Source organism: Urocampus carinirostris, chromosome 11 (assembly GCF_059441175.1).
Source record: "Urocampus carinirostris isolate Australia breed hairy pipefish chromosome 11, RoL_Ucar_1.0, whole genome shotgun sequence".
NCBI lineage: Eukaryota > Metazoa > Chordata > Actinopteri > Syngnathiformes > Syngnathidae > Urocampus > Urocampus carinirostris.
Genome location: NC_142359.1, coordinates 24,238,057 through 24,250,220, shown reverse-complemented (window position 1 = coordinate 24,250,220; position 12,164 = coordinate 24,238,057). Strand labels below are relative to the sequence as shown.

General features: G+C 40.6%; 1 protein-coding gene across 1 annotated transcript; it reads left to right on the top strand.

The window, feature by feature from the left end:
- Window positions 1-2,627: 2,627 nt before the first annotated feature.
- On the top strand, window positions 2,628-10,454 carry LOC148356863 (fibrinogen alpha chain). The gene is made up of 4 exons (XM_088348536.1): window positions 2,628-2,940; window positions 5,966-6,149; window positions 7,231-7,376; window positions 8,354-10,454. The coding sequence occupies exons 2-4, from the start codon at window positions 6,026-6,028 to the stop codon at window positions 8,651-8,653; spliced, it is 570 nt and encodes a 189-aa protein (XP_088204662.1). The 5' UTR covers window positions 2,628-2,940; window positions 5,966-6,025; the 3' UTR covers window positions 8,654-10,454.
- The last annotated feature ends 1,710 nt before the right edge of the window (window positions 10,455-12,164 follow it).

Below are 12,164 nucleotides of genomic sequence, written 5' to 3'. Positions count from 1 at the left end.
ACTGTACAACAATGTCAACAAGAAAAGAAAAATAACTTCCATTGCACATTATTTTGAAAATAAAGTCTGTCGTGCAAATAAAGAGTCAGTTGTCTGTCATTGGTTCTGTGGCCAAACTGAGAAAATATTTTTGCAGGTTTTTGTTCAGGAACAGTAACACTTTCCCATTTTTGGTTGCGGCAGTGGCTCAGGAGGTAGAGCGCTCGTCTTGGGATCAAGAGATCGCAGTTCGAATCCCGGCTCCTCCGTGTTACATGTCGAAGTGTCCTCGGGTAAGACACTGAACCCCTAATGCCCCCAATAAGCAGGTTAGCGCCTTACATGGCTGCACGGCTTCTGTTGGGAAATGTGACGCACACTGTAAAGTGCTTTGGGAAGTCTTGACTTGAAAAGCGCTATATAAATGCAGATCATTTCATTTAATTCTCCTTTTTCATGAGTTTATGTGAATGTGTGGTGTTGCCACAGAAATGGACCACTTCACCACACAAATTTAAACTGGTATTGCCCACACCATAGACACTTAGATTTGGCCATTCCTTCTGCTTGGCGGGCAGGATCCATCAGCAAGTCGGGTAGTATGAGTCATGACTCAGACATAAATTTAAAAGAGTGGTTGAAGAGAGGTGAGGGAGTGAAGTGCTGTGTACAGAGAGAAAATGCACTTTGAGGAAACTGGTGGAGGAGTGAAGTATCGATCCCAGTACAATAGTATCTTAGAATCAATAATATTGATATTTGGATTGAAATTAACCTTAGAATAGTGTGTGTCCACTAGTTAGAAACTATTTTATTTGTTTAAACAAACTTATATTCTATATCTCATAAATGACCTATAGTTCATGTTGACAATATGTGTGTAATATTTGTTATTGCAACATCCGTTGCAGCCTGGTCATCCTGGAAGGGTGATGACCTCATGTGCAGTCCCTTCTCAAGGTTTCTTCATTTTCCTCATGTTGAGGTTTTTGAGTTTTTCCTTGCCCTCATGTAGGTTTTAGATCAGAGGATGGTGTCATAATAGTTATTTGCAATAGACTGTGGTCTGTGCATCCCTTTGAGACTCTTTGTGATTAAGGGTTATGTAAATAAACATGACTTGACTGCATAAGTGTCATTGCTCGTGTTTATGTCAGCTGCTGTTGTGTATATGCCCTTCTACTTTTGGGTTTCATTAGGTGCAAAATTCTGTCTATATATATATAAAATGATGTTTCAGTAGAGCGAAAATGTGTAGGTTGCCAATGTGTGGTTTGACTATGTTGTGTGGGGTCCTTTATTGTTGCGTGTCGTTTCTATGTGTATAAGGGATGACAACGACCTAGCCTACAGAGAGGAGGTGGAGCAGTTGGTGGGCTGGTGCAGGGACAACAGCCTGGTCCTGAATGTTGACAAAACTAAAGAGATCATTGTCGACTTTAGGAAAAACCAGCCCAACCATGCCCCACTTTGCATCAACAACAAGGCTGTGGAGGTTGTCAGCAGTATCAAGTTCCTAGGGGTGCACATTACAAACAAACTCACCTGGTCCGTGAACACTGCATCACTGGTTAAGAGGGCACAGCAGCGCCTGTACTTCCTGCGGAGGATGAGGAGAGCCCACCTGCCCCCACCCTCCCTCATCACATTCTACAGGGGCACCATAGAGAGTATCCTGACCAGCTGTATCTCTGTGTGGTGTGGAGGCTGCAGCGCTACCGACTGGGGTAGTGTGAGGAGGGTAACGAGGACAGCAGAGAAAATAATCGGGACTACACTTCCCTCCATTCAGGACATTGGCCAGAAGCGCTGCCTATCCCATGCTAAGAACATTACCGGGGACCCCTCTCACCCCCATCATGGACTGTTCACTCTGCTAGCCTCTGGGAAGAGGTTCTGCAGTGTGCGGTGCAGGACCACCAGGCTCCGCAATAGTCTAGTCCCCCTGGCCATTAGACTGTTAAATGGTCAATCTAACATATAGTTAACTTAAATCTAAACGGCTGCTAATCTGACTTTTTGCACTACTGGCAGTTTTTTATAGCTTGCCACTCATTGCACATTGCTCTCTGCACTATGGTAATTACAGCGTTATTGTTACAGTGTTAATGTTACTGTGTACCTGACTTGTTAACCTGACTGCCCATTTTGCACATCTGGTTAGCTACTCTTCTTGCACTATCGGCACTATGGTAAAATACTATACGTAGCCAATTACAATACAACTTTATTTATATCTGTACATTCAAGGAAACTGTGGGGGTCAGATGCATCGACATTTCGTTCTGTATACTCGTGTACTAGAATGACAATAAAGTAGATCTGAAATCTGAAATCTGAAATAAGTCAAGTCTCATTGATGGTGTTGATGTTAATTTTCATTGTATGTGTGCATGGTACATGTTGTTGTTCGTTTTGCTGTCACGTAACATCAGCAGAATTTTGCCACTAATGAAACGTAATTTTATTCGTAGACAGAATTTGTGCACGAATGGAACCCATAGGCATTCCATTGTAGTCATGCACAAGTACAACAGCAGATGACATTGACACAAGCAATGACACTTAAGCACAAAGCAAGTCACTATTGGGTTCGAATAGTGGGAAAATTCTGTCCAACTAAAATGGCATTCCGTTAGTGCTAAAACTTAAAATTATACTTACCAAGAGAAAGATAACTTGAGTTTACATTTGCGGGGTTATGTTAATTTTTGCTCGACTGTGTACATATTAAGCGGTAGCCTGAAAAAAGAAATCATTGCGTGTTTGGACTGAGTTGTGCGCAAAAGCAAACAAACAGGGCGTCCTTGGACCCTGGCACGCTCACCACATATTTGCCTTGTGTCCATAGCATGCGCCACGTTGCACGTCCAACATGGCCGACGGCTGCCCGGCCTCCAACCCGATGAGCGACGCTGCCCCGCCAGGACGGACGTGCCGTCCTGTTCCCATGGCAACTGGGTGAGAGCGACAAATTTGTCTTCTTTGATAACCTGGTGTGACGTGTAGCAACTATGCTATTACACAGAGGGAAAGAGAGCTTCTGGACTAGTTCTAGGTTGGATGAGTGGTAAAATTAATAGGGGAAACACCAGAGTCAAAATAAATTGGGACAAAGTTGGCAATTCAATGAAATTTGGACAAGCGAATAGTCAAGTTAAGTCATGTTTATTTGTGACACCCATAATCACAAAGAGTCTCAAAGGGCTGCACAGACGACAGATTATTACAAACCACAGATTATTATGACACCATCCCCTGATCTCAAACCTACGTGAGGGAAAATATTACACAGATATAGTCAACATAAAATATCGGTTATTCATATGCTATAGAATAGAAGTGTGTTTTAAGCTTCGATTTAAACATTTCCAGTGAGGTTGCAGATCGAATCTCGGGGGAAGAGCATTCCACAGCCCGAATGGAGAACGCTCTCGAACCTGCAGATCTCTTCTTGGCTCTTGGGATCACTAGTAGACCAGCATTTTCAGAGGCTCAAAGCTCCGGACGGGAACATAGGGGGAAATTATATCTGAAAAAAATGAGGAAGCAAGTCCATGCATGATTTTGTATACCTCCAACAGAACCTTAAAATCACATCTTAAGCTAACAGGGAGCCAATGCAGGTTAGCTAAGATCGGGGTAATAAACAACATTTAACCTAAATTATAGTCAAAGGAGACTCTTACTTGGTTTAAGGCAGTGGTCGGCAACCTTTTCTGTACCACTGACTAGTTCTTTGTTTGACAATAATAAGGGCACCATTAGACGCGTTTGTCCTTTTTCCAAAACAATGACAACGATAATAATAACAACGACTATAACATTTCTAATAATAACCACATGAATAATAAGAGCCGGCTGTTTGACACCAATATGAACACATATTCATTACAATGCGTTTCTTACCAAATTTTAATTTTGTATCCTCTTTTTCTATTTGTAACTCACTATGTAACGGGGTTACATTCACCTGGGGCGGCAGTAGCTCAGGAGGTAGAGCGATCGTTTTAGGATTAAGGGATCCCAGTTCGAATCCCGGCTTGTCCGTGTTACATGTCGAAGTGTCCTTGGGTAAGACATTGAACCCTCAATTACCCCCAATAAGCAGGTTAGCGTCTTACATGGCTGCACACATCACGGCCGCTATTGGGAAATGTGAAGCACAATGTAAAGCGCTTTGGGAAGTCATTGACTTGAAAAGCGCTATATAAATGCAGATCATTTCATTTCATTTCAATCAGATCACCAATACTTCTAATCGTCCATGGAACTAAACAGCCAAAACGTGTCTACTTTGGGTTTTTCCGTCCTTTGCGATTCACACCATCACCGGGCGGAGTCAAACGGAAGTTTGTTTGAAAAGGAGAGATTTTGTTTTTCAGGCAACGGCGTGCTAACAATTGCTTTGATATTCGAAGGTTATGTCTGACCAATGACAAGCTAATGATATTCTTTTTTTTTACAAAACTTTATTGAACATGGAATTACAAATCGTCTGTGTCAGGAAGACCAGAACAGAGCAGGAGACCCCAGAGCGTTCGTACAGTTCTTTATTTGGGGAAGCGTAAGGGTTAGCGGGAGACGTGATCAATCGTAGCGTGGGACGAAGGCAGGTCGAGTTTACCAGGACTGAAGAGAAGATCGTAGCGTGGGACGAAAGCAGGTCGAATCAGAGGCAGGTCGGATCGGAGGCAGGCAGGCAGAATCAGGTAAACAAGAAGGCACATGTAATCGGGAGAGTCTTACGGGGTACAGAAGTAATCCTCCGACCAAGAGTTCTCCGCGTAACGCGTTTAAAAAGGGAGCATTAACCAATCAGGAAGCACATTCCAGCGCGCCACATGATTACCCCAGGTGGCTCCACTTGGGTAATCATGACAGTCTGCTGATTACAATAGTTTATATTTTTGGATTATTTAGTTATATTTTTTTTTAATTGTAAATTCTCTGCATTCATATAACACTTTTCAAGTCTTTTAAGACCTCCCAAAGCGCTTTACAATGTGCTTCACACTTTTCCTTTTTCACACTAACTAACTAACCGATAGCAGCATCAGCCATGCAAGGCAACTACCTGCTATCGGGGGCGTTAGGGGTTCAGTGTCTTGCCCAAGGATACTTCGACATAGAGTCGGGAATCGAACCTGTGACCTCTTGATCACAAGACGAGCGCTCTACCTCCAATGTAGTATTTACAAAGTAGTATTTTTGGAGTATTCCTATTGTATTTTTGTTGTAACATTTCTGTAGTAGTATTTTCGAATTATAGTATTGTTTTAGTAGTAATTTTATGTTATACTATTGCTGTAGTGGTATTTTCGTAGTATTTCTTTAGAAATATATTTCAAATGTTTCTATTATAGTATTTTGTAGTTTTTCTTTAGTATTTACATATTAATATTCTTGCAGTATCTCATCTCATCTCATTAGCTGCAGCGCTTATCCTCAGTAGGGTCGGGGGGGTGCTGGAGCCCATCCCAGCAATCATCGGGCAGTGGGCAGGGGACACCCTGAACTGGTTGCTAGCCAATCGCAGGGCACACAAGGACAGACAACTCGCTTTCTCATTCACACCTAGGGACAATTTGGACCGGCCAATCCACCTAAAATGCATGTCTTTGGAATGTGGGAGGAAACCCACGCAAGCACGGGGAGAACATACAAACTCCGCGCAGGAAGTCCGGTAGGTGGATTTGAACCCACACAGGAGGTTCCCAAGACCTTAGAACTGTGCCGCACACGCGTTAACCACTGCGGTGCCGTGCTGCCCATTCTTGTAGTATTTCTATATTATTTTGTAGCTCTATCAACGTTTTTGTACTATATCTGTAGTAGTATGATCAATATTTACTACAATGTATTTCCTATGTTTACATTTAAATGTCTAATTATCCCTTTATTTGGTTATATATTTCTAATTACCTTTTATCAACGTCGTAAAAGATTTGGTGTTGTCCCCTTTTTGACCGAGCCTCCTTTTCAGGGCAGGAAGTGTCCGTCCGGCTGTCGTCTTAGCTCCGTCCTTTCAGAGGTGGACGTGAAAATGGGCAGTGAGCTGTCCAAGTTATGTAAGACTGCGATGACAGTGGAGGCTTCAGGTGAAGAAATTATGACGAAATTGGCAAGGGTTTACCACCACCACCGGAGGGCCCTGGTCATGCAACACGGTAAAGCCAATTTTTTTTAAGCATGTGTGGTTGATAATCTCCATAGCGCTACTTTCAAGATCCTTAACCCTCTTGAATGTGGTAGCTTGGCACCAAACCGGCTGCAAATGGCGGCGGGGCACTCAATTTGGTCTCCATGAAGATCCTCAACTCACTTGACAGCAAGATTGCCAATTGGACACATTTATTTATTTATTTATTGGGTTTGCTTTCAATTCAAAGCTTTTTTTTACACTTGTCCTGTTTTTTTATTCCAAAAATAATATTTTTGATTAGTAATGATCCCAGCATTTTTCTTTGGTAATCTTTTTCTTTTTAATTGAACTCATTTTTTTTCCTTTTTTCAGGTACATTTTAAATTGCATTTCTCCAATAATGAAAAAAACATAACAATTAGAAATATTAGCGGACAAAAGAATCATATTTTTAAATATTTTATTTAAAGACTATATAGATTTTGACACCGTGCTTTGTTTTCTTGTTTTTTTTATTTATGAATTAATATTTTTACATATTATTGAACATTATAAGACCCTCGGCTTCATCTGTATTTACAGAATAATATTTTGATTTTGTAATAATTTTCAATGTAGCTGGACCCTGTTAAAAAAAATCTTTTTCAGTTGATAATTTTCTTTCATTTATTTCTTATTTTTCTAACCATATTTTGAAAATATTTTTTTAAATAAGAAATCTAATAATGAGCAAAAATATCAGACCTATTGTTTAATATTTAATATTAAATATATATGTTTTCGCATACTGCGCTTTGTTTTATTGTTTGTAGTTATAAATTAATATTCATTAAAATATATAAAATTAAATTATTTAAAAAAATAAGGTGCTTACCTTTATTTATGACCACAGAACCCAAAATTTTATTTTGATAGTAAGTTTCCATATTTTCCGTGTTAAACAAAAAAAATATAATAATATGATAAAAATAATGTTGAAAATATTCTGACATGGTAGATAATTTTGCCGTCCCTGCAGAACATGCATTTTGTCTAAATGAAGATCCTTAACTTCCTGCATGCAACAAGTTTGTTGTCAACTATATCGTGCGTGCTGCCCTCTGCAGTCTCGGAGATAAAGTTTGTTCAAGACGCTGGCGAGATGGCGAAGAACTTGACGTTACTGCGGCAACGATCCGAGCGGTTGCAACAACGACTGGAAGAACTAAAAGGGCGGGTGCGGCAACAGGCTGAAGAAATGCTGAAAGTCGAGGTGAGGTCAAGTCAGACGGCATTGCTGGCTGGAGATGAAAACGGGCTTTGTTGACTCAGCTCAAGTGGGTTGAAAAGAGATTTTATTTCCAGTCAAAATGATGCCAGTAACTACAAACTATCGTTTCTCGGAAAAGTGGTGCGCGTCTTGGTTTACAGTTTCTCCGAAAATATATAGTGATATCAACGGTTGCTCTCTTTGCAGGCCGTCTTTTAACATCTGTTTCAGTCTAAACTCATCAGTACGGGCGCCAAGTCTCTGATGGCCCACTGAACCTTCAGGGAGTAAATTTCTGCTGCCTCGTGGTTATATCACGTGTTTTCTCTTACCTCTTTGTGGATTTGAGGGCTGCTAGCATTAGCAATTAGCAACACAAGCATCAAGTTCTAGTTGCGAAAAGATATTTCCTTGTTCTTTGCCTCAAACCTCTATTTTGGATTTATAGCTGTCACTAGTGATGAGCTCCTCGGCTCGAATCCCTGACGCGTGTGCCGAGTATTTCAGATGAGTGGTTTGTGGACCGCGAGTCGAGGTGTGTGTTGATGACGTAAGCAGTGACGTTTAAAGTCTCACGAAGCGGTTGTACCACGTGACTGATTCCGGAAATGTTTTGCGAGCTTTAAACGGGTTTTGAAATAATAGTTGTAATGAAACGCCCCTAGAGTTGAACGTCTCCCTCTGGTACTGTGAATCACAGAAATATGCACTTCCAATTCTTTACAAACTTGCTATCACACAACTATGCGACATCTGTACCTTGTAAAAGAGTTATTTCGAAAGCAGGTTCTGATGTGATGGGTTCAACTCCAGCAACCAGCCTTCCCGTGCGGAGTTTGCATGTTCTCCCCGTGCTTGTGTGGTTTTTTTTTCAGTGGGTTGTCCCCTGTGACTGGTTTGCAACCCGATGAGAGTGTCCCCTGAGAATAACCCTCACGACGCCTTACCAATAGCTGATTTGCCTTTTCCGCGTATGCTAGGTGGACGTGGACATGAAGCTACGAGCATGCGGCGGCTCCTGCAAGATGGCGGTTCCGCTCGAGATCGACCCGAACGGCTATCGGAATCTTCGGGTGGATGAGTTTAGGAGGCGGCGTGGGAAGAAAGCCCCGCCCCCAAGAGATATCGCACCAATCAAAGTGCGGCCTGTGCCGGTGGGCCCGCCCCCTTCCAAAGCGTACAAGCAGATCCCGGCAGTGCGACGCGAGTTGCTAACACAGTTTGAAGACATCGTGCAAAACAAGATTTTTTATGACAATGGCGAACCCGAAGCAACTTAGCACTTAATCAATTCATCAGTTACACGTGAAAAAAAGTGTAAAATTCAGACGTTATTAAAGGGACAGTGTGTATTAAAGTCTGTATTACCTAGTGCCTTCTAGTGCTTAAAAACAATATTGATCTGATTAATAAGCAAAATCACACAAACTCTCTTTGGATATACTTTTCGCGTTTGTTTGTTTTTTTGTTCTTTTTTCCATCTCTTTCTTTTATTTTTCTTCCTTTTTCTTACTCATTTTCCCAACTTTTTTCTTTAAGTCTACATTTCTATTTTATTTTTCCTTTCTTGTTTTAATTCTCTTTCTCTATTCTTGTTTTACTTGTGTTTTAGTTTCTCCCTTCTTTCTTCTTCTTTTGCTTGCTCTCTTTCCTCTTAGTCTTCCATTTGCCTTGTTTTTCCCCTTTTTTGCTTTCTCTTCATTTCCCGCCATTTTTTCTCCCTTCATCTTTTCTTTTCGTTTTTTTTCTTTTACGCAAAAGACTGGGCAAAAAATGAAAAGAACAATGGTACGTGTTCGTCATTTTGAGTACTGTAGTTTGTATTCTTCCTTATGCTTTTTTTACACTCATTTACGGTTGCACAACACAACACAGCGACATCTAGTGGTCAAATATTACACACTGTCCCTAGAAGGAGTCCCAAAATTATGGGCATTTGTCCGTTTGGTGTATATACCTTTATTGAAGTATGGTGCTAGTTTTGATAGTAGAAAAAGAGGTGAGGGTAATTTAGCCGTTAAAGTACATGCTAATCTTCGTAACATGTAGAAATACTGAATAATTAAGTCTAATTTCACAGACTATTTGTGCAGTGTGTATTATTGCCCCCCGTTTCTACATGAAGTTATAACAATGCATTTATAGTCAAGAAATGCTAACTTCTCTGTGAAAATCTATTCAGCTCTACAATGCCCTCCCTTTCTTGGAGTAAGATAGCAACCAACCTGGCATACTTACTGATAGGATTATTGTAAATCTAAGATGCATTTGCTACAAAGTTAAACATTGAATTTTAAAGGAATCCGACAATTTGATTTTGTTTGGCTCCAGATAGCTTCGTCACCATTGGCGGAGGAGTCTTGCTCAAGCCCCCTAACCTTTGCCTGAGGAAGCAATTGTATTTCGTTAACAGGGATGAAATATGGAGTTTGCTTGAGGTGATCTTCTGCCTCCGACATTCAGGAATGTGCCGGTTTAGGGCACTTATTTATATGATTGTCTTATATTGAAGTGTTAGAGACGGTTTCCCATCCGAGTGTGTCCAATTGGTTTTACCGAAAGAAGGGGAAATGTCCAAACGCTGCCCAGATGAGATTCGGGACCTAAACTGATCACATCTCCTCATGAGCTGGGATTGAGCTAGCTTGCCCCTTTTTTATTTTATATTTCTACAATAAGATCTAAATTTTACTTAAAACAGTACTAAAATAGTTTAAATAATAATCAAGTCAGCAAACACATTCTCACACTGTTTTCAAACAGGAAGTGTCAGTTTAAAGTGATGTATTATTGGCAAAGTATAGGAGCCAGCTCCCTTCAAAACTCTATGTTGTGATTGGTCAATGTACATTTTTTTCAATGACCCTGTGTGGTTTACGATATTTTGTATATAAAACGTTACAACTGTTTAGGATGTTGTTATTCATTTTCATAGATCTGCAAATATTTTCGTTTATATATCCTGTGTTTTTCCTGAAATACTGTGTTTCAATGGTAGTTTTTTTCTTGTACAGAAATTTATTCTTGTATTTCATGGTTTATTGGTTGTGGCACTGAAAAATAAATATTAGTAATTTCAAATCTTTTTGTGTGTATTTCAGAGATCCAATGTTGCTTGACTTTAAAGTCTCTAAGTATGGTAGATGGTAAACGGCCTGAATTTATACAGACGCTGACCGACCTACGAACAAGTTAGGTTCCGAACGATCGTTAGTGAGTTGAATTTGTTCGCAAGTCGCTTCAGTGCTATATTTTGTATGTTCAAGGTTTATATAAGGATGTTTAAGGCTTGTATAGGTAACCTTTATTGTTTTGCACTAAAAAATAAACATTTCATAAAATAATATGCTCTATAAAGATATATAAAGTTGAGTTTTATTTACTTTTGGGACTTGCGCTTCAAGAGGTCCTCCTCCGCGGTAAAAAGCGTCCGAAAAAAAGCGTTCCAACCATTTTTTCAACCACATCAAGCCTTCTTATTACAATTTCATTTCAAAAGAATCGGCTCGGCTCTCCTTAACACCAACCATATTGAATGGATGCACGAGATATTAAACAATAAAAGTGTCAAAGTTTTTAGCGCACTGGAGATACAGTATAGAATGTTTACACACGAACTAGGAAGAGGCAGCCGGATTTCTATTTTGGGGTAGATGCTGGGTGACCCCTCACAGCGCCACACGGCGGAAACAAGCACTACAGTACTGTCTTCTACTCGGAAAAATGTGCACACAACACAAAATGTAATTTACAGCAATGTCTGGATACTTTTCGACATCCCGAAAAGAATGTTTGTATCTACCATTTTGTGTAAGTCGAATGTTTGTAAGTAGGGGAGTGTCTGTATAGCGCTTTTCAAGTCATTGAAGACCTTTACAATGTATTTCACACTCACCCATTCACTCACACACCGAAGTGGCGTCAGCTAGAGGCCTTTTAAGAGCAGAAAGAAGCGGGCGATGCAGATTTCTTTTTAATACATATTATTGTAGACGGATGAACATTTTCAAAGATTGCCGTCTTTGGAAGACGGAAAGGACACCTCCTGTCCTGAGGTTAACCATCACCACACCTCAGTATCATGAGTAAATACACCTGCATTCTAATAGGTGCAGTATTACTTAAGATCCCTCAATTTGAAATCAGTAATTACAGTTCAACATTGTCACGGCAAAACAAGGAAATCCTACGTGCCTGCAGGGGGTATACATTCTCTGCTTGCACCTTGTTTTGAAAATATTATTTATTTAAAAAAAATAAAGGTCAAAATGAGCCTCAACTATATTAAGTAATTGCAAAAAGGAGACAAGTTTAAAGTTGGGTATTTGTTGATATGGGACACGGATTCCGGCATTATTTCTATTTAATAAATCTAATGGAATCTTTTAACGCCACACAGTGAATTGAAATGCACTGAAAAATAAGATTTTGTCTGTAGAGCGCGTTTGGCAGATTTACTGAAATTTGTCTTAAAATATATGGTATTTGTCAGCAGGGTGGATGGGTGGTTAGCGCGCAGACCCAGGGTGCAGAGATTCAGGGTTCAAGTCCAGCTAGCGCAGCCTCCCCCGTCTGTAGTTTGGATGTTCTCCCCGGGTCTGCGTGGTTTCCTTCCAAATTCCAGGTTAATTGGCCTGTCCAAATTGTCCCTAGGTGTGAATGAGCGAGCAAATTGTCTGTCCCTGTGTGCCCTGCGACTGGCTGGGAACCGGTTCAGGGTGTCCCCTGCCCACTGCCCGAATATAACTTCGATGGGCTCCAGGAGTCCCGCGACCCTACTGAGGATAAGCG